Source organism: Leuciscus leuciscus (assembly GCF_965113295.1).
Source record: "Leuciscus leuciscus genome assembly, chromosome: 5".
NCBI lineage: Eukaryota > Metazoa > Chordata > Actinopteri > Cypriniformes > Leuciscidae > Leuciscus > Leuciscus leuciscus.
Genome location: NC_138729.1, coordinates 37,381,755 through 37,406,702, shown reverse-complemented (window position 1 = coordinate 37,406,702; position 24,948 = coordinate 37,381,755). Strand labels below are relative to the sequence as shown.

Sequence of the window (24,948 nt, the reverse complement as noted above, 5' to 3'; positions counted from 1 at the left end):
TCGCCTTTGGAGAAAACTGTTGATTTTATACTCGAAAAATGTAAGTATCATTAATGTTAAAAATTAATATTACCCCAGAATGAAATGCATTGCTATCCCACCCCAAAACATACAATAATAAATGCTGACCAATACTTAATTATATAAATTTTTACTGAAAATAATTCAATAAAACAAACAAAATGTAATGTGTCATATGACATAGCTATGCATGAATACACTCTAGATGTGTATAGTGAACATATCTACATTTTCATTCAAACAATAAATAAAGCATTAATTAAATATTTATATTTTATTTACTGACAACAATGAGAAATATTAATAAATTAGTAAAAGAATGAATCAAAGTCACCATCACACAATAAACAAATGCATATACAAGTCAACACATGAAACAAAGCTTTATTCAAACTACAATCATGTATGTAGACTACAGGCGCTGAACCCCACATCCTTCTGCCATCTCAACACAGCGGTTCCCATTCTGAGGCTTTATTCTGATGAATCAGCTGACCGCCAGAGGTGAGCCGTGCCTTCGTGCCTGAGGTTGTTGCGTGATGTGTTGTGCTTCACAATCTGAGGCAATAAGGGCAGGTGGAGTGATGGAGGGTCTCGTAAGGACAGGTGGAGTGATGGAGGGTCTCGTAAGGACAGGTGGAGTGATGGAGGGTCTCGTAAGGACAGGTGGAGTGATGGAGGGTCTCATAAGGGCAGGTGGAGTGATGGAGGGACTCATCCATGGCACCATCTCCAGGATTCAGCTCTGGGCTCCTCATCCTCAGTGCTCACACCAGCCTGCTGACATTTCAGATCCTACAAAATTATTTAGAAGACAAAAACGTGTGTTTTTTTCCACAAATGCCGCCATCATCTTTCCTTGCAGGTCCTGCTCCACCACAAAAGCTGTGCAGCAAATGCACAGAAATCAAGAATCAGAAAAGTGCTGTAATAGCTCTGTTTGAAATTACAATAATTAAAATAAACTACAACTTAATTTTTAAATAGTTGTTGTTATTTATTTCTGTAGTATACTCACTCAAAGCCTTTGAATTATTCACATTACCTCTGTGATTTATGAGCAACACTACATTTACATGTTGAGGTTGTTTTAACTTTTTATCCAACATAAATGTTCCTCAATTTATCAACATAATGGACAAGTAAAATAGATAACTTATGTTTAGTTACTTTATAGATTTGTTCTAGCACACATTCATCACTCAGATGTCTATTTCATGTTGTGATGTGCTCTTCTGCAATATTTACTGAAGATTTTCCTGTCAGATGTAAATAGACATTTAAAATAAGCGTCTTTAAGATATATATGGTTTACGTAAATCCACTTTAGAGACGTAACTTACGTGTCCTTACTGGAGCTCCTCTGTTAGCTAACGTTATACATAATAAAACGTGTTTTTACAGCAAAATCACAACTTTACACCTTCAACAATTCAACAGTTTACTCTACAGTAGTTCAACACATGCAATTTTAACGCAAGGAACCGTGTTTACTCACATTTGAAAGCACCCGCGTCGCTGATCTCCGCGATGTTTGATAATGACGTATCCTCTCGCGTGGCCTCCTGGGATAGAAGAGTATCCACGGATCAGCACTCAAAAATCTGTGTGGAAGCAGTAAGCCATCCGGGAACTTCTCGCCTTCTCTTTTATGAATACTGATGTTTCGAACGTACTGCTTCCTTCACGTACTGTTTTCGCCTACTATATAGTAGGAAAGTAGGCATATTCGAACGCACTTAAGTCCGAATCTCGCGATAATTAATACGTCACCCAGGTAATTCTCGCCTACTCTTTTGGATTCGTACATACTTTTTCGCTCGCCTACTCTTTTTCCCATACTAAATAGTAGGGAAGTATGCGGTTTCGAACGCAGCCTGCGTGTCTTCGTGCTATATCCAACGTAAACATGCACGCCACGTTACCGTTGCGCAAGATGGCCAAGGCCACACCCACCCTCCACCTTGCGCCGCCTTTCTCCTCCTTATTAGTATTTAAAGCTACAGACACCGAAACGGCCTGTCTGAAGGAAGCTCATTCTGGGACTGGCTTGTAGTGGCTATAATTCTGCACTGAGGCTGAATTTTTGGAAAGAGATTTCAGATACCACTAGGGACTATATTAAAGCCTACAAAAAGTAGCATGTCATGGGACCTTTAAGCGTTGTATATGTCCAGCAGGGGAATCCTTAAGTATTGAGGGAAACCCTAATAGCCTGCATGCAGCACATCGCCACAATATAACTAAACAACCAAGAGAAATATATGTCAACCTCAAAAATGTAACATTGGATCTGTATATCCGCATCGGGGAATAACATTATAATCTTGTTCACGGTAGAGAAAGATGCATGTATAGGCTACACAGGAAAAGTAACCGCGAAGACACTGAATTTAACATAAAACAGCCATCATAATAATCACAAAAACACTTACATTGCTGTAAATGAGTTTAATGAATGAATGACTTGTTCTAACTGTTGCTGGTCTTCAACATGCGCTTTTGCACCATCTGCTGGTGAGGTAGACTAACAGCAGATGGAGAGTATGCTCGGCAATCTACTGCTTTTCCTGCAGTTCCTGGACGTCAATGTTGAATTTACTGTCGAATTTGAACCACTGAATGTGTGGAAGCGAATTTGCAAAGCGAAATAAAATGGACCGAAAATTGCCTGTTGAATATTATTGCTTGTATTTTTAAACAGTTTGAATATTTTGGAAGTGAAATATGAAAGGTGAATATGGATTATTGAATTTTTAATAATGAAAAGGTGTTTGAAATGTTTTTAATTGAAATATTCACAGCTTAAATATTCAACCATGTTGAATTTCAGCCAATAAAAATGCAAGCCCTAAAAATACAATGCATTAAAATGCAAGCATGGTTAATGCAATGCCTATTTTTTTTCAAGTAGTGCAATTCAACAGGCTTTTTATTTCAAAAACATTTGACATTATTCTACTTCCATAGCCACTGCCCTGCAGAGTTTAGTTCCAACCCTAATCAAACACACCTGAACAAGTTAGTCAAGGGCTGTATACCAATTCAAAGGCTGCATTCTTCTAAGGACTCGGACTTCAAAGGCAGTCCTTCGATGACCGCTAAGGTCTGACTGTTGTTAAATGGGACACTCTAGCCTATGGAAAACTGTTCTTGTCTCCTAGCAACTGACAACTGCCGTTGAACAGCGGCAGTAACATTTACTGTACTTAAGTTATATCCAACCGCCTAAAACAAAACAATGTTCACCTTTGTCCATTTATGTACATATGGTGTGTAAACTATGTAAAACCGCTTCTTGGTAGGATAAAAGTCAATATTTGAGCTGCTTTATTTAGGGGTGAATTCAGGTTGTTTGAGACACTTTTTGCCATTGAGATGAGTGAGGAAAAGTGTCCCAATCAACCTGAATTTACCTCTATATATGTTTTATTTTTACAAAATTAGATTATTCGAGTAAGTAGAACCCAATGCTAAAATTTAAAAGTAAAATCAGACAATTTCTCTAACAAAAAATCCTGTCGTCACCGGCGCGTAATGAATTCTGGGGTCCATGTGCCTTAATTTCCCCCGAAATGAACGGCGCATTTCGAGGCCGCATTTGAAGGAGCCTTCATCGCACAATGGGGAAGCAATCAGTCTTCGAATTGCGGCCTTTCAACGATGTATAGCCCTAGAATTAGGACACAGCAAAGGTCTTCAGTTACTAGAAAATTGCAGGTAAGTGAGTTTGATTATGGTTTGAGCTAAACTCTGCAGAACAGTAGCTCTTCAGGGCTGGATTTGAAGAACCCTGTTGTTGGGCCTCCTTTTTGCAGCCAATACGCTGACTTCACGCAGCCGCCATTTTGAAATCGAAAGTGAGGCTCCGGTGGGAAGAACCCCGGAAGTAAAGATAAACAACAATGCCTTGGACTACCAGCCTGAAGCTGCTGCCGCGATTTACACTATTGGATGTTAATATCCAATATAGGATATGTATATAGTTCATTCCTGCTTCTTTTTTTACTTTCTGAATTATATATAAAAAAATATTTTATATATAAATGAATTTCACTGTATATAGTCTAAAGTATGAAAGAAATGTACAGTTTTAGAATAACTCATTTTATACAACAATACGCCATCGCATTCACGACTCTACTGTGATTAAAGGTGACACTTCCGGTTTTCTTCCAACCGGAGCCTCGCTTTCGATTTCAAAATAACGGCTGCGTGAAATCAGCATACAGCATCGATTCATCTTGGGAATGACATGATACAAGTCATTCACAGTGGCCCGAGGGATTTTGAGCCATTCTTCTTCCAAAACAGTGGCCAGGTCGCTATGTGGTGCTGGTGGAGGAAAACACATGGCTCAAAAATAATTAGATCTGGTGATTGTGCAGGTCACGGGAGATGTTCAATTTCATTTTCATGTTCATCAAACCATTGTGTCACAGGTCTTGCTGAGTGTATTGGTGCATCATCATGGCCCCACCTTCAGGGTACAATGTTTGAACCATTAGGTGCACATGGTCCTCCAGAATGGTTCGGTAGTCCTTGGCACTGTGCCCATCAAGCATGGTAGGGAATACTATGATATTGCATTCCAAACCATCACCGTCCACCCCCAGGCTTCCCACTGGGCATGCAACAGTCCAGGTGTTAAGCCTCTTCGGGGCTTCTCCACACCGTAACTCCCACGGATGTGGGAAAGACAGATCAGACACATCAGAGAACAATACATGTTTCACATTATCCACAGCCCAAGATTTGCTCTGTTTGCACCATTGAAACCGACATTTGGCATTAGCACGAGTGATCAAAGGTTTGGATAGCAGCCCTGCCTGACCATATTGATCCTGTGGAGCTCCTGTCGAACAGTGTTGGTTAAAATAGGAGAGTGGAGGTGTGAATTTAATTTAATCCTGCAGTGAGTTGGGCAGCTGTGGTTTTATATTTTTTGGATACAATCCGGGTTAATACCTGGACATCCCTTTCAGACAGTTTCCTCTTGCGTCGACAGTTACTCCTGCTGGATGTGGATAATGTGCATTGTGATAATGAGTATACTGCAATATTGCAACTCCATATGGTAGAGAGTTTGTGTGTTATGCTAAAAACAAAGTTGTTTAATACAATTAAAATTTGCTCAAGGATTGTAAGGTCAGCCTCTTGAGAACCTATTGTGTGGATCAAGTGTATGTCAATGTTTATTGGATGTTGATTGTAGTAAACATAGATACTGTCATGAAATACTTGTCTGACAATAAAGTATATCATATCATTACCCTGCATACCATAGCTCTCGATACACCACAAAGACTGGCTGTCCTGGACACAGATAAGTCAGAAAGACGCACACCAAAAATGTGTCCTCTTTTGAACTCTGATATATCTTACATTATGTTGTGTGAATTGCAATCTTTTATTTACAGATGTGCCATTGCTCTGTTAATTCAACCTTTACACTCTGCTCTTACTGATGGAATGTAAAATCAGTGTAGATTGGCCACCAGTCAATACAATAAGTATTCTTTTATCTGTATCAGGTTGTGTTTGTGTAATTTCAGATATTCAGAAAACAATATAGGCCCACCTAAATTTGATAGTTATAAATTGTCTTTTCCACATCTGCTATCCACTTAATTATTCTTCCATCTTGCCAACTGCAAAAGACAACCTGTTCATCTCCATATCCAATAGCAACTGAAGTGTATGCTATTACGCCCGTCTGAAGATCTGACTGCTTCATGAATATGCATGTTGTATTTCATCCTCGGACTGGCTGATTGACAAAGGTTGTCATATAGTTCAGAGAAGGGTCACAATACTAAAGCTTTCAGGCTCACCCACACAAACTCCTTCATGACCCCTATTTTAAAAAGCCAAATGCTGCAATCAGGCACAACCTTTTTAAGCTGATTGTTTTTGATATGTCAGCTAATGTACTACAAATGTTTACGGCCAGGCTGAAATAAACCTGACTGGAATTCCAATTACCCAGCACATGCACCTTAAGTAGCACTTAAATATATATTCAGGGTACAAAGAGTATCTAGAGACTTGACAAGGGTTTGCACTTCATTATGCAATGCGAGTTGCCATTTAGATTAAAAGGTAAAAGAGAGCAGTTGGAGGGCTGTTAGTTTTTATTATCAAATGAAACTTTTTTTTCCCATTTTTTATCCGTTAGGAGTCTTATTATTGGCCCTTCAGTGCCATCATTGCAGTTTTAAAAATAGTGACTGCATCACTCAAACGGATCAATACACTCCTCAGGAGCTAAACTGCTGCCTCAAAGGCGAGACAGTTGTGTCATAATGATGTAATTGGACAATAGGTGCCATCATCGTGCGATCATGTTGACATCAGAGTTAGGAACAAATGAGGGTCTGCGTACAACCTCTGCATACGAGTTCAATAACTCCTTCGCAATGTGAGAATAATGGAGCTATCACTTACTGACGCTGGATGTGCTGGGACTGGCGTCACCTTGCTCTATTAAGCTTGACTGTCCTCCTGGTCTGTGGTGAGCTTGGTAGCTAGAGCACAGGCACTTGTTCTCTTTCTCTCTCCTGTATCTGTGCCACTCTTTGATTCACCTTCAGTGAGTGCACATCTCCACATGTTCATCTCCCACTTCAAGCTCCAGCTTTAGTCTCACCCCTGGATTACTCGTCTATTTACAAAGATGACATGCCACAGGAACAAGCTATTAGAAATCTAGAGCAGCGACTGGTTTATAAGAGGTAAGGACATCATTTAATCTCCTTTAAAAATATGCATACTTTTTTATGTAAAATATAAAACTTTACCTTTTTATGCTCTATAAAGAAAATTGTATGTGTTAATAAGTTAATATAAAGGTTTTCTTGCAGACTTTTTTAGATTTGTGATGCTGTTGGTATGGCTTACGGTATGTTGTGAGTGGATATATCTTTTGTTATTAGTGTTGACCTTGGATCTGTTCTATAAAAATAAGAGTAAAAATAGTTCACACGAAATAGCATCTTTAGATGATAATACAGATGTGTATATATACATATATATATACACACACATATATGTGTGTAAAAACAACAACAATGTCCATTGTTTCTGAAAATCATCTCTATTATCATATATATATATATATATATATATATATATACATATATGGAGGATTTCAAGTAAAGTTCATTTGCGTTTAATTAAAAATATTTCTTTACAAAATCACGCATTAAGTACAAATGATTGATTATAAAATTAAATTTATTTTAAAACAATCTTATACAATAAAAATGTAGTTTAAATTAAATATAAATAAATCAGCTTTAAATACATCATGCAAATAATTAATTTCCAAATTAACCGTTTGCTGCTTTCACTGTTTAGCATATGAATATATACTATGGACATGGAAATTTATCTTTATATCAGCTGAGGAAGCTCATAATTTATTCTCCTGGCAAACCGCGAAAGCACATTACCCTCATTAATCAAGACACACAAAAAACTATTCTTATCCACTTATCAGTAGATGTCACAGAGAGTGCGTTTTCATTTTCCCTGCAGGTGTTTTAAGAGGGACAAATTCAGCTCACCATTTGCGAGGAGAATTAAGCATTGCGTGATCTGGCATGAATCACAGATGCACACAGGTGTGTGGAGTGGTCGGTTTGGTGCTCCACTTCAGTACTGCTGCTGCAACAATCACCACCCTCATCTGTTTTGGGCCTCATTTGCTCCATGCTTTTTAGCACGAGGCAGCAACAGAGGGAGAGAGGCCTGTCATTAAAAATTCTCTCTGTTCCCAAGGGCGATTGAAGACTAGGGGAATGACACACAAAGCTGTGGTTTTAAATGCCAGCCCAGGGAGCTGTAGGAATTAGCAGCTTGAACCGAGATGTCATGCAGGCATCAGGCAGTTTGCTTGTACCAGACCAATCAGGAATTTAGCCTGTCTGTACAACTTGATTTCAAAAGCCAAACTGTCAGGACAAAGTGTTTTATTAGCATAATAAACATGACACGCAAAGAAAGAAAGAGATGAGGAGGCTCTTGTTCAGGAAAGGCAGACTATTGGCAGGCAGACTGTTCAACTTAAGACTATTAAAGTTAGGTATAAAGGTATTATAATCCGCATGTGTGGTTTTAAAAAAGAAAAAGAAAACATTTATCCACTGTGCTGACGCACTCTCTAATCTAGCATTTGTCACATGCAGCCTTCACTGCTAAGAAAAGCTACCATGAGAGTGTCAGCCCAGGTTTTCATCCTTTTCATTTTGTTGGAGGACACAAAAAGATTAATTTCCTTACTCCCCTTACCTCAACTCCAGTGAATTCTCATTTATAAACCTGAGTGAGGCAGTCTCGCGCTCGCTGTTTGTTAAATAAAGAGTGCACTGCAACTGCACTTTGAGTTGAGAGAACAAGGCCACATGCACAATAGACTTTATAAAGGAATGTCTTCGTTCTATGTGGCAAATACAGATTGCCTCAAGCTATTGAATTTCAACCTACTGACAAAAACACTGCTATTTCTCTTTTAAGAACAGACTGTGCATGTCTGGTACTGGCTTACATGCTTAAAGGGATAGTTCACCCAAAAATTTAAATAAACTGTCATCATTTACTCACCCTCAAGTTGTTCCAAACCTGTATGAGTTACTTTCTTCTGCTGAACACAAAAGAAGATATTTTAAAGAGTGTATGTAAACAAACATTTTAAATGGGCCCCATTGACCTCCATAGTATATATTTTTTTTCATATACTATGGAAGTCAATGGGGCTCATCAACTGTTTGGTTTCATTATTCTTCAAAATATCTTCAGTTTTGTGTTCAGCAGAAGAGAAAGAGAAGAGATTCAATTAATTCATTTTGGGGTGAACTATCCCTTTAAGACATGACATATACTACACATGCTAATTTAAAAGTACATGAAAGTAATGTAGAAATTAAGCTTAAACGACAGCATAGTAATTTCAAAGCATCTCTGTCCTTTTCTTTAAAAAAAGCAGAAATCAAGGTTACAGTGATTAGTGGTTAGTGAAGTTCACAACATAACTTTGGGAGGAGAGAACCCATCTAATCTTTCAATTAACAGCATATAAGCAGCCGCTCACCTTGCTCTGGCATCAGCTGTTTTGGCATCCCTCCACCTCCCCAGCTCCACCAATATAATTTAGGCATCTTGCTACCATACTCATCATCCAAGCATTAGTAGTCCAACTACGGGGTATATCTAAGCTCTAGTTGAAGCTGCTTCCTCGAGTCCCTCCACTGCGGACAGCAAGCCAAATACGCTTAACCTTATTAGCTTAAAGATTATATGGGCAAATTAACTCGTGAAGAAGTAAATGGGGCTGGTTTTTAGAAGATTTATAAAAACACTTGATCCTTCTGTTAAAACGTATTATAATTGTTGTTTGAACTGTAAAGTTGTTCTCATTTTAATGACATTTGGTGTTTTAAGTGTTATGTTGTCATGGCAATGAAATAAAATATAATATAACTCTGGCTGAGTAAAAGTTTACAAATTGGCCCCATTCACTTGTGATTGTTAGTGTCTCACTGTAAACCAGATTTTTGCTTTGTAAAGAAAAGGAGGCACAGGTTGGAATTAATTATTCTGTTTATCAACATGATGTTAAAAGCACTGTCGATTGAGCTTAAATTGTAATAAACAAAGACTATGTTGCATAATTGCAGGAAAATAAAAATAAATAAAAAATTAAAAGAATATAAAAGAAAGAGTAATTAATATTATGTAACAGGATTAGATAACTAATTCAGTTTTCTTATGTCTTATGTATTCCTATGTCAAGTACCACCTAGACATGCCACCTACCTAGTCATCATAACAAACATCTTCACATTAGTGTCTACCCGATGAATGGCGAGAGACACTAGATTAGAGCAGGAAACCTCTTTAGCATATTCTTCTGAGGCGTAGAGGGAGAGAACATTTCAATGTCAAGACATCAGGTTTGCTTTGATGCGAATGAATTGGATAAAAAGCAAACACTTAAGTGAAAACCTTGAAAAACTCTGCTTATGAAAAAGTATGCTCTCATTCTCTTCCCTGACAGAAGCCAATAAAGAAATCAGCTTCTATGACCCACTGAGCCAACCCGACATTAGCCTCTCAACGGTCACACCACCACATAATCATGGAGGACTCAACAGAGGTGCGCACGGGTGGAAACTCTTTGCTGAAAGCAGTGTATCTGTGCCGCCTGAGGTTGACGCGCCTGCTGCTGGAAGGAGGGGCTTACATTAATGAAAGCAATGAGAGAGGAGAAACTCCACTGATGGTGGCCTGCAAAAGTCACCATGCCGATGCTCAGAGTGTGCCAAAACCCAAGATCATCAGGTGGGTCTCCTGTAAGTTGATTAGGTGATTGTACAATGAAACTTATATATTCGTTTTTTTTATATATACAATCATATAAGGAATCCCCCAAAAATATATTTAAAAAAGAAAATAAAAATAAAGTTTTACCTTAAAAGATACACTACATTTCAAAAGTTTGGGGTCAGTAAGATGTTTATTAAATAATAACTTTATTCAGCAAGGACTCATTAAAAAGACTGGAGTAATTCCTGCTGATAATCCAGTTTTGCCATCTCATGAATAAATTACATTTTAAAAGATAAATAGAAAACAGTTATTCTAAATTGTAATAACATTTCACAAAATTACTATTTGTGTGTATTTTTGATCAAATAAATCTAGCTTTGGTGAGCATTAGACTTCTTTCAAAAACATTTTTGGATGGTAGTGTAACAAACTTTTTTTGGATCAGATGTGTACACTTTTTTCTTGATGGTAACACCACGTGAATCATTGAAACCAATGTTGAAAATGGCATAAAAGTTTTTTTTAAATCACATGAGTATGTGTTTACTACATTTTTACTTTTTTTTATTGTGAACACTCTGATTGACTCTCTCATTGATCCCTTCCTCTATGAGCTCACTCTAATGAAGCAATCTTCTTCTCAACAGGTATCTTCTTGAAAATGGTGCAGACCCCAACATTCAGGATAAGTCTGGTAAGACAGCCCTAATGCATGCCTGCATAGAGCGGGCGGGCGATGAGGTGCTGTCGCTTCTGCTCTCCAGTGGAGCTGACCCTAGTTTAGAGGACCACAGTGGTTCCTCTGCTCTGGTCTACGCAGTTAACGCTGGAGACAAGGATGCACTGAGAGTGCTACTGGACGCCTGCAAGGCCAGGGGCAAAGAAGTCATCATCATTACAACAGACAAACTACCCTCTGGAAGACAAATGACCAAACAGTATCTGAACGTACCACCACCTCCAAATCTTGAGGACCGGTTGCACTGTGCCTCTGTGTCATGTATGTGCCCCTCTGAAATGAATCTTTTTACCCCGCATATCTCACCTCCCACCAATAACCAATCTGAGACCCTGGGATCCACTCCAACACTTCCCACATCCAAGGCAGGATCACCGACTCAAGATTCAAGCCCTCTGCAAGCGGCTAGTGTGGTGAAGCTGCTGCATCTACAGAGGCTTAACTCAGAGCCCTGGCTGAAGATCCCTCCTTCTCTGCTCCTACAGCAAAGCAAGTCCTCATCCTTGACCGAGGAACTTCTAGATATCACCCCCGAAGAGGAGCTCTCATTTGGGTACAATGGTTGCAGACCTCTACTGAGAGCGAAGGTAGCTCGGCACCAAAGCATTGACGTCAAAGACTCTGCTTGTCTGCTTAGAGCCTTTGAGACAACATCTGATGGTGAAAGAGAACTAACAAAAGAACAGAAATGGCTAAGTAGAAAAATGTCCTACGATGGTGAGTTGCTACCGCACTCTTCCTCACATCAGAACCTCAAGCAGGCATCCATCTCAGATACTGCAACTGTGGACCGGGACCCAGAATGCCTTCCCAACCTGGCTGTTTCAAGCCTGCGCAATGTGTTTCGTCGCCGCAACTTCGGAATGGACCACTACAGTTCTGACTCTCAGTTGCCTCAATTTGGGAGCCAACCCTCTGAAGACCTCGGGAAGGCTGGAGGAGGAGGAGGAGGAGGAGGAGGAGGAACTGGGGGGACGGAGAAACGTAAGCTTGTTACAAGCCGCTCCTCCACTCTCTCTGGATCCAGAGAGTCTCTGGAGAGTGTCGTTCAGAGGAGGAGCCCGGCGATGCTGGAGCGGAGGGGATCTGGAGCCCTACTCCTAGACCATATCTCACAAACCCGCCCTGGTTATCTGCCACCTCTTAATCCGCATGCACCCATTCCAGATATCAAAGTCAACACCAGTGTTGGCGTCAACAGTGGAAGCAAGCCTGTGGCAGGAACTTCACCCATTGTTCCTGGATTGAGGCATTTTGTCCCCATTGCCCCGAGCCATCCCAGAGATCTCAAGAACAAGAAGAGTCTGTTAAGACGACACTCCATGCAAACTGAGCAGATCAAGCAGCTGGTCAATTTTGAGGAAATCTTTGGTCAGTAAACATCACAAAGGAAAGTTGTGGTAAATATAGAAATTTCATTTGTCAAAGTCTGAAATCTGAACAGAATACAATCATAATAAATCATTATTATGAATCATAATAAACATAAACCACATCCTAAAATGCACTTTCCAGACTGGACAGTGGTAATATGTTTATTTTGACTATTGTAAACTTTGCTGCACTTTACTGCTGTTCTTTGTACTCTCACTCATTAGTGCACTGAATCAGAATACTGAAACGTTGCTGCTGTTTAATGTACTGCTGTCTCTTTAAACCGGATTTATGCCTGCAATGTCTTTGTATTTACAACAGACAAATTGTGACTTGTATTTATCCATTGACTGCATAAAACAACACTTTCAGTTTCTTGCGTATATATACAGTATATACAATTAAGCATTGTATAATAGCATTCAGTATCATTGGATATATTAAGAGCTAATTTACTGCATTAATAAATTAAACAGAAACAATGTAACAGATAACAACACTTTCGCGTTCTTGCATATTTCATTGTTATACACTACTGTTCAAAAGTTTGGGGTTAGTACTCAGTAACATATATTAACAATTTCTTTTTTTAAATAAATGCTGTTCTTTTTCACTTTCTATTCATCAATGCTGAAAAATTTCCACACACACACACACACACACAAAAAAAATTATTCAGTGGTTTCCACGTGTGAAATGTTACTTGAGCACCAAATCAGCATATTAAAATGATTTCTGAAGGATCATGTGACACTGAAGACTGGAGTAATGATGCTGAAAACTTTGTTTTGCATCACAGGAATACATTTTATTCTGAAGTAGAAAACATTTATTTTACACTGTAATAATATTTTACAATAGTAATATTTTTTATTGTATCTTTGATCAAATAAATGTAGCCTTAGTGAGCATTAGAGACTTCTTTTAAAAACATTAAAAAAATCTCCAAACTTTTGAATGGTAGTGCATATTAATAAGAAGGATAAGCATTTTTTCCCATTCTTTTATTATTCATTTCTAATGACAAACTGTAAATATATAAAATGTTACAAAATGCAAATGTAGAAAGTAAGACTCAGATACAGAGTACATAGGATGTATTTACATGTTACAGTACATGATGTATATTGTGTTTAGCTGTTATTCTTTGCTAAGTCAATAGCTGATTCCATCTAAAGTTGCGAATTTAACTTATACGCACAATTGGAATATAGCATAAAACATCTGCAAATAAAGCAGCGTTTCCATCCCATGTGTTCAAGAGAACAAAATGGTCACTTCCTGGAAAATTGGTGCAGAATATCTGTAACAAATATGGAAGTTGCAGCAATTGGGGAAGCCACAGGGGCTCTTTTTGCTACATTGTAAATGATTTGCGTCTCAGAGCGTGCAGACTAAATGCAATAACCACTGTCATGTTATCTTGTGTTCGGATGCCTGGTGTTTGGGAACGCAATAATGTGAGATGCTTCTGGGGAGGAATTAAACTAAATCATTTTGATGACAGACTTTGGCTCATGCATTTCAGAATGACCAAACCAGCATTTGAGATGCTGTGCAATGAAATTGGCCAGTCCTGGTTAGTCCAGTTATCCAATCACATCCTCTGCTGAGTTAAAGTCACATGAGTTTTTTGTTGCACATCAAGGGATTTATTCTATAAAAGTGTTTCCATCATAGTTTATGAGCATGTCTTCTTATCGGATAAAAAATGTATCCGTCTTAATTGAGAGCATGTTTTTATGCAAATTATTTACGTTTATGCTCATCTTGGCGTTTCCATTTAGCATTTTTTTTTATGTGATATACCAAAACAGGCAAAAAAATAGGCGGATGGAAGCATAGCTAATGTCCTTATGTTTAATTGATTTTTTTAGGAGTAGCCAGGTAGTCCCTTAAATAGTTTGAACTGTGATTCTAACAGATCATAGTAGATCCTGGTTTTGTTGAAGTTTTGCCTGTAGGGCAACAGATCTTCCACATTAAGAACATCATCCTTGCCTGTCCATACAGTCAGGCTGTACCTTAGAGAGAGAGAGAAGACAAGAAGATGTTAAACAGAATCTCATTAAGGCTGACATTAAGGCAAAGCTCAATCATCTTCACCAGTGAATAAAAATGTATGAATGGTGCTTTTAATTTGGCATCTTAATATGAAAGTGTCAATTAACATTGCGCTTTTAAGGAACTTGTTTTTTTTCCACACAAGGAACTATGCTTTTTCACAGAATTAATAATGACCTTACTTCCCCTTAACTTGTTCTGAGTGAATGCAATCACCCTCAAAATCTAACTTAAGAGAGGGAGAAGACTGGTGAAGAGCACTATCTCTGTAGAGGAGGCTTAAACCTTCCCTTCACATCCTGTAATACCTCAACACCGTGCTTCAGATAAAGCAATGAGTTTCTATTCCAGTCACAAACAAGTGTAATAGACGAGCCAGAACCAAATTATCCAGCAAGAAATTACAAAGCATTAGGATGAACTTAATTGTGTCCTTGCTTATATAATATGAATCAATCTCCGAGGTAATAAAAAGACTCCTTCACAAAGATGTGTGGCTTAATAGCATCTATAATAGTAAATCTGGACATACATTTAAATAGACTGATTAATTTCTCACCGGTCTGAACGCTCTAAAAGCCACTGGAACTGTGGGAAGGACACAGGAATGAGAGCTGCACGGACTGGAAATGTGACCGGTTGCTTTAGGGATCTGCATAATTCTTCCATCTGATGAACCATCTCCCAGCTATAGCCTATTTCTCAGAACACAAAGACAGAAAGCAAATACTAATCAAGGTCTGAATTATAAAGAAGTCAAAGCAAAAGGCTGGTGACAAAAAGCAACAACAACAACAAAAAATTATACAAGAATAGACGCTAACAAACAAATTTGTCAGTGGAGGTAACATGTCAACACTACATAGCAGAATATTAGTGTGTGTATATATATATATATATATATATACACACACATCATCATTCAAAAGTTTGGAGTCAAAAGTTTGCTCACCAATGCTGAATTTATTTGATAAAAAAATACAGTAAAAAATGTAATATTGTGAAATATTATTACAATTAAATAGAACTGTTTTAAATTTTATTATCTTATAAAATTTTAATTTATTCCTCTGATAGCAAAGCTGAATTTTCTGCATCATTACTTCAGTGTCACATGATCCTTCAGAAATCATTCTAATAAGTTGATTTGGTGCTCAAGTAACATTTCTAATTATTATCATTAAAAACAGTTGTGCTGCTTAATATTTGTGTTAACCATGATTTCAGGCATTTTTTCAGTCTTCTTTGATGAATACAAAGTTCAAATAAACAGCATTTATTTGATTTAGAAATTATTTGATACATTATAAATGCTTTTAATGTCACCTTTGATCAATTTAATGCATCATTTCTGATGTCTGTAAAGTCTTACTTTATTTAAATAAAAAAATCTTACTGACCCCAGAATTTTGAACAGTAGAGTATATACACCGTATATATAGCACACACCACTGATTGTCAATAAAAACAAAACTTAAGTGCTTTTCAATCTTCTTACCACGACTGTCTACGTCTACATCCCATCCAGTGGTCCAACCCAAAGAGAGAACATCATTTTCTGATCTTTGAGCCACTTCCTGTAGAAAAACATGAGGGTCCAAAGGGGTGGCTTTGCCACCAGGGCCAGGAAGAACATCAGCATTGATCCACACGGGTCCCTGCAGCTGATCTCGGACCTCTTCGAGTAGAATCATGGATTGGGATACAGCTGCGAGACTGTGAATCAAAATGACAAGTTGATCTGTCACTCATTCATAAGCAGCAAGGTCACTGTGGGAGAAATCAATCCAAACAAACACTATGACTACTGTCAAAATAAGCATTATTAAATCTAAGAATAAAAACGCTGTGCTATTTAAAAAGGAAAAATCACCTTTTGAAGTCCAATTTTATTCCTTTGCCTGATTTCACAACTTCTTTAAGCCAGTCCTGCAGAGTTATATCACTGTCATTGTCAGGCGGGTGAGCCATAATGGGTTCTTTTGGATCTTGACCCCTGAGAAGAACATCTGCTTCAATCATCTGTGCAGAACCTCAATGAAGAGCAAAGGCAAGAGTGAGAAAACAGCATCAAAACACGCATTATTACTCAAACACGATCATACGTTGTCATGAGAAAAGCCTACGGGTAAAGTAGTGCAGGAGCAAAGTAAATGCTTCTTCATACTTTGTAATGCATAACGTTACTCACCTCGAAGAGCCTCTATGAGTTTGCTCTTGCTGTTTACTGCATGATACCACTCAATATCAGCAGCATCTTTTCTTTTTATCGTCCCCTTGTTGAGGAAATATTCCAGTGTGTGTTCACTCATTGATCCTACGACTATACAACATTACCAAGTTTAGTCCTAGTCCTGAATTTACACAGATTATTATTTATTTATTTATTTGATCAATGCAGTGACACAGCTAGCAAGTTAGCTTTCTTACCTTTGGAGTTTGACAGTGTCTGTAATTTGAGGTAGCAAACGAACAAAGATGCGATAATTGTGCCACATAAGATAAAACGGTACCATTTATGTCTAACCAAACCCATGTATTGTTATAAATAATGTCTTTTTTTGCGAACATAACATTTGCATTACATTACGACAGCTAACGGAAACCGGTAGCATAAAGCATTGTGGGATATGTAGTTATTCAGTCCTCTGCACCGGCTCTCGTCTTTCCCACGTCAATTGTTATATTAATAATAATAATAATAATGAAGATACGTTTTAAATACATGTAATTTTAAAATGTAAATAAATTATTTTAACACACTTGTAGCAAAATATTGTTGAAATTTATATATTTTTTATTTTGTAAAGAAATGTAGTAAAATTGTCATCATTATGTAGGCCTACTACTAAACTAGGACACCAGGTAACCCAGAGAATAACCTTGGATAACAGAACCAAAATTACCCAGAATTCTAAGTACAAACTCGCAATAAAAAGAGCAGTTTTTGTTAGCAATATCATTCAGTTCAGATTTTTTGTTTGTATGCTTTTGAGGCATCGATTGATTTTTCTAATCCATTTAGATGTGCAGTTAGATCCTATCAACTCTTTATTGCGAGTTCGTACTAAGAATTCTGGGTAATTTTGGTTCTGTTATCCAAGGTTATTCTCTGGGTTACCTAGTGTCCTAGTTTAGTAGTAGGCCTACATAATATGATGATAATGCAGCCATTTTTACTTTTGTTAATAACTACATTTTTACTTTTGAAAAAAATACAACATGAAACTTCCTTCTTTTCTCATCATTTTAAACATCTTTATTGTCAGGTTTAGTTTCTCTCATTTCGGTGGATTTGGAGGTCTGTTCATCATCAGCTGTAGGGCTGTCAGGGACAGTGAGATGTTGTGATCCATGGCTGTCTGAGTATATACCGTCTCCTTCTCTGCTCCATTTACTCTCCAAAGAAGCCTCTGTTTTTGTATTACTGTCTTTGTGTGAGGGTTCCAGCTCCTCTAGCTGCATCTGGAGACGTTTTTCCAAGTCTTCAGTGTTTCGTGCCAACATGTAGCTCACCTTCCTCTGATGTGCCAAGGCCTCCTCTTTGTCATTTAACTGAAGGAGGAAGACAACTAAAAAGTAGTAAACTCAAAATGTAATGTGAGGGAATATATAGAGTATATATACACAGGGTGCGATTTGTGAAAAAAACAGAGGGGGGGATGTTTTGAAACATTTTTATTCATAAAAATAAATCATGAGAACAAGAACTTCATTCACTGCATTTGCTGCTCTGGACCCTTTTCATTGTTCCCAGCTAGCTAACAAGAGTTTTCGTGCTGAAAAATTACATACTATTACAAATATTTGTACTTGGTGACATTCTGAAAAGCCGTACATGGATCAAAGCTAATGGACAGGATCAGATAAATCAGAGTTTAGATTCTCTGCCCGAGCCCGAATTTGACCCGACCCGACCCGGGCCCTTGATCCAGCACTTGTGTTACAAAATGCAACACGTCACGTGTCATGCTCCTCCACTCGCACGCATCACACCGGCCCGGGATAATAATCTTTAAAAATATTTATTTTGTTTAAAAAATATTCTATATTCTAAAACCTTGTTGAATTAAATTAGAGTTGTAGCCTACTAGGGCTACTCCTCCTAGGCCATCCAAAGTTCATCCAAAGTTCATTTTCTGTGTTCATCATTTTTCACGTTTTATTTTTATTTTATTTTATTTATTTTTTACGTTTCTTCTTTCAGATCCATTTGCGATCCATTTCATTCTGAATAAACAAACAAGGCAGTTTACATGATTTGTCCTTGTTGCATTATTCATTATGATAATAATTAATAAATGCACGCACAATATCCGTGAACTTGATAAATGTTGCAGATATGTTTTACTATGCACAAACAAATGCCTTTCAACTTATGTGTGCAAAATTCAGAAGCAGTAAATGAATGTGCAGCAATTTGTACAAATAGAGTGTCTGTATAGGCCTACTATATGTGTTGTAGCCATTAAATAAGCTCATTTAGTTTCATATTTGTTAAAATATTATTGTTATTTTTTTCCATCTATGTTGATTTATGAAAAGTGAACAGCAGCACGAGTAAGATAGGATGTGCAGTATATATCGGGAGACTTGGAGTGGGTTAGACATGATTTTGACTATTTCATTAAGTTTTGTTTTGTAGAAAGCCTTTCTTTAAAGTGAATTTCGTTCTGTATAAATTGTATCTTAATTTTAATAAATTTTTCATCAACGAATTGCGTGTATTTAATAAATAAGAAGCAAATATAGCAGACAAAGGCTATAATCAGAGGCGCCGCCGCGGTTACTTGCACTGCATGATAACTTGAGCGGATCTCATCATAAATTAACCGAAACTAAGTGTATGCCTCAAAGAGAATATTAAGAAATATATCTAAAGAACGCTTGAAATGTCTTTAAACGAAACAATTCAAAACGAAAAGAAATAGGCAACACTCTGATGTAATCCATGCATTTCTCCATATATGCGCATTCACTACGGAAATGGCGATCGTCAACTTCATCTTTGCTTCATCTCAACTTCCCTGGCGCCACCCCTGGGTTTAAATTGGGCTCGGGCTCATAACATACAGTTAATGTGTCGGGCCGGGCCGACAAAGTCAATTCGCCTCATTCGGGCTTCGCGTCTACCGCGCCGCGCGACACGCATCGCGCCGCAGGACCTCTAGACGCGCGTAAACGCGTCTTTACATTGACTTAACATTGAAATCACTCACGCCAGACACTCAAGAGTGAGTGAGTAATCAAAAAACCTTTGCTTAGCCTCAGTTGAGTAAAACACCGTATGTGCAACTTCAGCACTAACTCTGCTTGTCATCATAGAAACAGATAATCAGATTGTGATGTTTATTCCCGCTTCAGTAATATGCTGCATATGCAGCGTAAAAAAAGACCTGCAACCGTCTCGCAAGTGTTGATAGGCTATTACTCGTGAGGTGTAACCAATCATATAGCGCCGTGGGCGGGACATTGAGCAAGTCTGCAGAGTGGTGGTTACAGAGAGGCTGCGGAGCCAGTCAAAGTAGCGCATTTTAAAATAAAAAGGATTTTAATCAAACCACGGATCCGTGATAAGTTTTGTGATCCGCCTCGCCACTAGTGTAGTAGCACTGATCACTTTGAGGGGGGGATAAATTTATCCCCACCGGGGATAAAAATAATTAAGCAGAGGCAGGGATACATTGACCAGAAAGGGGGAAATCCCACGCATCCCCCCCGGCAAATCGCACCCTGTATATACACCCCTCACATTTCAGCAAACATTTTAGTATATCTTCTCAAGGGACAATACTATAGAAATGAAACTTGGATATATTTTAGAGTAGTCAATGTGCTGCTTGTATAGCAGTATATATTTACTGTCCTCTGAAAATAACTCAACATACAGCCATTATTGTCAAAATAGCTGGCAACAAAAGTGAGTACACCCTAAGTGATAATAGCTGTACGTCGTTTAACCATGCAAAGCCACATGTCCAATTCATCATGTTCATATTTTTGTCTGCTTGACAGGACCATATCAATTTGTGTATCTTGTATTAGATCAGTTACAATTTGTGCTTTGAGTACAATTCTCTCATACTGACCACTGGATGTTCAACATGGCACCTCATGGCAAATAACTCTAAGGATTTGAGAATTAGAATTGTTGCTCTCCACAGAGATGGCCTAGGTTATAAGAAGATTGGTAACACCCTAAAACTAGTAAATATATACCGGTACTGCTATACAAGCAGCACATTGACTTATATCCAAGTTTCATTTCTATAGTATTGTCCCTTGAGAAGAAATACTAAAATGTTTGCTGAAATGTGAGGGGTGTACTCACTTTTGTGAGATACTGTGTGTGTGTGTGTGTGTGTGTGTGTATATATATATATATAGTATACTGACCAGATCAAGCAGCATATGCAGGGTTTCATTTGAATCGGCTGTTATCTTTTCTTCGGTTGTTGTGGGCAGACATTTTTTCAGTCTTTCACCTACACTGAGAGACCCTCGCTTTCCTTTAAAAATAAAAAAAACGAATTACTGGAAATAAAAAGAATCCCATTGTAAAATTACAGCATTGTGCCACATGACACTGCAATTACCTGAATAGTAATATTTAATAAAAAGAAAACTAAAAAATAACAAAAGCACATTACAAAATTACAAAAAAAAATTATTGAAATAAAAAAGAAAACTGAACATATAAAAACAAGAGCTAATTCAAAATATTCATAAAAACTACAATAGTATATAAATAATACTAAAATAACACTGGGCTTTCACCTGAGCCAAAAAAAAAAAAAAAAGCACAATTTACAATACCATCATTGTCAGATTTGATTGGTGATTTGACATTTTACTGACACTAAATCTTAGGTAAGATTTCGGTGGACATCTTTAATGAAGGTGAAATACGTTGCATTGCATGATTTGGCACCATCCTCAGGTTTTAGCTATAAAACTGAGCAGCCCTTTACCCCTCTCATGTCTTTGGTAATGTGGCTGGTGTCTGTCTGTCTCAGCCTGTCGGAGCACGTTCTCACCGACTCTCCTGAGCTGTTGCTCAAAGGCGATACGGAAAGCATCCATCATGACGTAAGCCTCCTCCTTCCTCTTCTGCTGCTCCTCCAGCTAATGCAGACAAATGCATTGTGTTACAAGACCCTCAAAGACAAATGAGCAAAGCCAGCCCTGTAATGGTTAATACATGCATTGGCTGAATAAGAGGGTTCATTTACAAGGTAATGGAACTGAAGTATTGACAAATACAAGAGGAGTACCTCCTGCTTGAGCTGGAGAACCTGTTTGCGACTTGCAGCAGCACTTCTAGCACAAGAGCATGGCTTGCCCCCATTAGAGTTACACTGGCATGCCCCATAGACCGCCAACTTAACAACAAGATAAGAGGACAGAGAGCTGTTTACTACAGAACAGAGCTATTTAAAACAGACTACAATTCACCAACATTACCTCCAGAGCTGAACCGTCTGTTCTGAGGCTGCAGGAAGGCTGGGTACTCTGGAAGTCCCTTCTTTCCTTAGTACTAAGCATGGACAGGAGCTCCAGACATTTTTGGCTCAGAGCTAAGACACACAACACATAAATATGTACTGGGAACAAACCAGTTATTGGGTCATCAAATAAAAGTAGGAAATAGGATGAGACTTACATGCATTCTCTGTCCTTTGCTCCTGGTGCTCTTTCATTTTCTCCTCTAGTGCTTTCTTTAGGGCTTCATTTTCTGCCAACACCCTGAGGTGGTATTTACATGAACCAATGAGATGTGGGCATTTTTATAGTTCCTTAATGCATATTTAAAGTCTTAATGGATACATTATTAAAAAGACAATTTTTTATCAAAATAAAGCAAAATGGTTTGAAGGTGGCATTTCACATTGACTATAAAAACGCTATGAAATCACTGTTGCCAAGTCTGCGGTTTTCCCGTGGAATTGGGCTACTTTTACACTTTTGTCTGGGTTTGTTTTTTAGTCTGCTGGTCCCCCTGGAACTCGATTTTTTACCCCCCAAAACGCGATTTTTATGGGGAACCCAACTGGAATGTGATTGGGCTAGTTTTGGCTGTGATTTGGTGGGCTTTGAATAACAGTTGGGCTGATTTTGTTACGCAGACCTGCATGGCAACCTTGAATGAAATGGAAGTAGCAGCAAATCTTTTCTTCTGTATTGTGACGTATATCCGAGGGTAACGGATCATTGGGGGAAAAAAACGTAGAATAGGGACTTGGTTCTATCCATTAGTTGTTGACTGGATTTTGAGGTGTGGGCATTGCCCTCAAAAGTAGAGACAGATGGACAGGACACAAGCTTGCAGGGGTTTAAGTGCACTAAATATTTGGAGAAGTCCTGCATATGTCACCAAAAAGACGTCGGAAGGTCCAGTTATGACATTTTGATGAAACATTGCAAGGTCAAAAAATGAAACATGGATGAATTGTTCATAACATCTATAACATGCATTTACAAAATAACTGATAGTCTTTTTTGCATGGGTATACCTCTCATACTTTAAACTCCATGAGTTTTCCACATTCTTGAACTGCACCTGGTTGAAGGTGATCTCCCACTGCAGTGCATTAACCTCCTGTGTGGAAACAATTTCACAGGAATGATACCCTGTTTTCAGGAATATGCTTGAATTAAAAATAATTTTTTTAAAGATGTAGTTGTTTGAGTAGGTCACCTTTTCTAGGACCTTGGTCCTCTCTTCACTCTTCTGAAGCAATATTTTACTATGACAAGTAGCTTTGTCCAAGATTGCCTTCGAGGACAAAATGTAGCACACTTAATAAATGACTTAGGCTAATAAATTAGACTTAATTAAACAATAACGATATGAATTATAATATTTTTAAATACCTGTCCTTGCAAGATCCTAAGAGCCTCATGTTTCCCCTCCAGGTGGCGATGAGTGACCTCCAGTTCGGTGCGTAACAGCTCCACTTCCTGATATAGAGCGAAGAAGATTTGCATACACCTGAGACACGTTCATATGTAAAGATAAATCTTTTCTTTACTCCATCAAAAAAAACTCATAAAGGAGCCACTTTTCTGTGACTCTAATGTGTGAGACATGGCAAAATATTGTGTTTGATCTTTTATTATATTTATTACACTCATTAGTGCAAATCTGTGAGTTTACCTCTGTGACCTCCTGCAGTCTTCTCTGCAGCTCTTCACTTGTGTCCTCAGAGGAGCTTTCTATAAAAGAATGCCGTTAACTTTAGAAAATAAGATACTTTTGTTTTTTGCATGTCGGCATATGGTTTTCTAGGATTGCCAACACATCATATCCTGGTAGTAGTGTGGTTCTCAAATAACTATTGTTGAATATTTGTTTAAGTACAGAATTGCTCAAGCGAGTACACAAAGTCAACTCCCTGATAAGAAATAGCAGGTGTTAACTTCACCAAACACCACAAATCAACAGAGCATGCAACTAATAACCCCTACAGAGTTTGGAGTACATTACCAGGAAATTATCCTCTTTGTAAAGCTTTTAAACATAACTCACTTATTATGTGGTTCATACAGTATCTAGATTAGTCTGCTCCGTGTCCATGAAAGAATCAAAGAGGTTTGCCAGGTTTAAATTACTTTAAATGAAAGTCCAGAAAACTGACCAGACTGTCTTTTCTCCCGCTGTGCAACTCGTTCAGCTTCCAATTCTTCCCTAAAAACAGCATACATAGTTCTGCATGATGTCCAGGAGAATGGTCCATTACTTCTCTCGCTGCCCCCTTTGATTGGCCGTGACTGGGACAAGAAGTCCAGAAACCTCCCCCTGCTCTTTATTTGTGGGAGATGGTCATGATGTCCTCTGGATCTGGCCCCCATGCCATCACCCAGATCCCCCTCTGCCATGTCATCTTCTGTGAGGCATTGAGGGCATGAACCCTCACCCTGCATCACAACAAACTATTGAAGAAAAAAAAGAGTGATATACTTCGTTTTGTGTCTAATGCGCTCAGAGTACTACGTAGCGCATATTTAAATGCATTAAAAGTGACATCTATTTAAATGTTTGATAGTCAAAACAGCAGACATGGAAATGTTAAATCGAGCTGTAAAATTACCAACGTAAAACGAAACTTTTAGCATTCCTTGAGTGTAGAGGAAGAATACATAACCATTACAAACCTGTCCGTGGGGAGATGTTTTTGTATTTCGCCGACAAGAACAACGGCGAAATTCCACATCAATATCTTTCCGCTTTGAGGAAGTGAAACTTCTGTAAAGGGGCGTGTCTGTCTTGACAGGTGCTTTATTACAAAAGTATGTACTGTAGATCAAGAAATGTCGCTCTATAACAGGGGTTTTCAAGCTTTACAGTGCCAGGGCTAAGTCAATAACAATAATAACTTTCATAAAATCATTCATAAACACTAGCCTACAAGTATTATCCT

General features: G+C 38.2%; 3 protein-coding genes and 1 long non-coding RNA gene across 7 annotated transcripts; 1 reads left to right on the top strand and 3 right to left on the bottom strand.

The window, feature by feature from the left end:
- Positions 1-387: 387 nt before the first annotated feature.
- LOC309500067 lies at positions 388-1,900 on the bottom strand. Its single transcript, XR_014206467.1, has 2 exons — positions 1,520-1,900; positions 388-816 (listed from the first exon to the last, which is right to left on the bottom strand). It is a non-coding gene; the product is annotated as an uncharacterized lncRNA (long non-coding RNA).
- Positions 1,901-6,436: 4,536 nt separating this feature from the next.
- Positions 6,437-13,035, top strand: ankrd34bb (ankyrin repeat domain 34Bb). The gene is made up of 3 exons (XM_082168807.1): positions 6,437-6,755; positions 10,079-10,362; positions 10,998-13,035. The coding sequence occupies exons 2-3, from the start codon at positions 10,160-10,162 to the stop codon at positions 12,466-12,468; spliced, it is 1,674 nt and encodes a 557-aa protein (XP_082024933.1). The 5' UTR covers positions 6,437-6,755; positions 10,079-10,159; the 3' UTR covers positions 12,469-13,035.
- A 510-nt stretch (positions 13,036-13,545) lies between these two features.
- fam151b (family with sequence similarity 151 member B) lies at positions 13,546-17,144 on the bottom strand. Of its 2 annotated transcripts, none has more exons than XM_082169692.1 (6): positions 16,958-17,144; positions 16,719-16,850; positions 16,401-16,560; positions 16,026-16,243; positions 15,087-15,222; positions 13,546-14,487 (listed from the first exon to the last, which is right to left on the bottom strand). In XM_082169692.1, the coding sequence occupies exons 1-6, from the start codon at positions 17,061-17,063 to the stop codon at positions 14,337-14,339; spliced, it is 903 nt and encodes a 300-aa protein (XP_082025818.1). In that variant the 5' UTR covers positions 17,064-17,144; the 3' UTR covers positions 13,546-14,336. The 2 variants fall into 2 exon arrangements, with proteins under 2 accessions (XP_082025818.1, XP_082025819.1); XM_082169693.1 differs by having other exon boundaries at positions 13,546-14,481.
- A 616-nt stretch (positions 17,145-17,760) lies between these two features.
- On the bottom strand, positions 17,761-24,800 carry ccdc125 (coiled-coil domain containing 125). 3 transcript variants are annotated; one of them, XM_082169602.1, is made up of 12 exons: positions 24,683-24,799; positions 24,166-24,460; positions 23,685-23,743; positions 23,402-23,488; positions 23,226-23,303; positions 23,041-23,126; positions 22,191-22,273; positions 21,992-22,104; positions 21,802-21,909; positions 21,499-21,652; positions 20,924-21,036; positions 17,761-18,082 (listed from the first exon to the last, which is right to left on the bottom strand). In XM_082169602.1, the coding sequence occupies exons 2-12, from the start codon at positions 24,449-24,451 to the stop codon at positions 17,777-17,779; spliced, it is 1,473 nt and encodes a 490-aa protein (XP_082025728.1). In that variant the 5' UTR covers positions 24,452-24,460; positions 24,683-24,799; the 3' UTR covers positions 17,761-17,776. The 3 variants fall into 3 exon arrangements, with proteins under 3 accessions (XP_082025728.1, XP_082025729.1, XP_082025730.1); XM_082169603.1 differs by having other exon boundaries at positions 24,166-24,445; positions 24,683-24,781; XM_082169604.1 differs by having other exon boundaries at positions 17,956-18,099; positions 24,683-24,800.
- Positions 24,801-24,948: the final 148 nt, after the last annotated feature.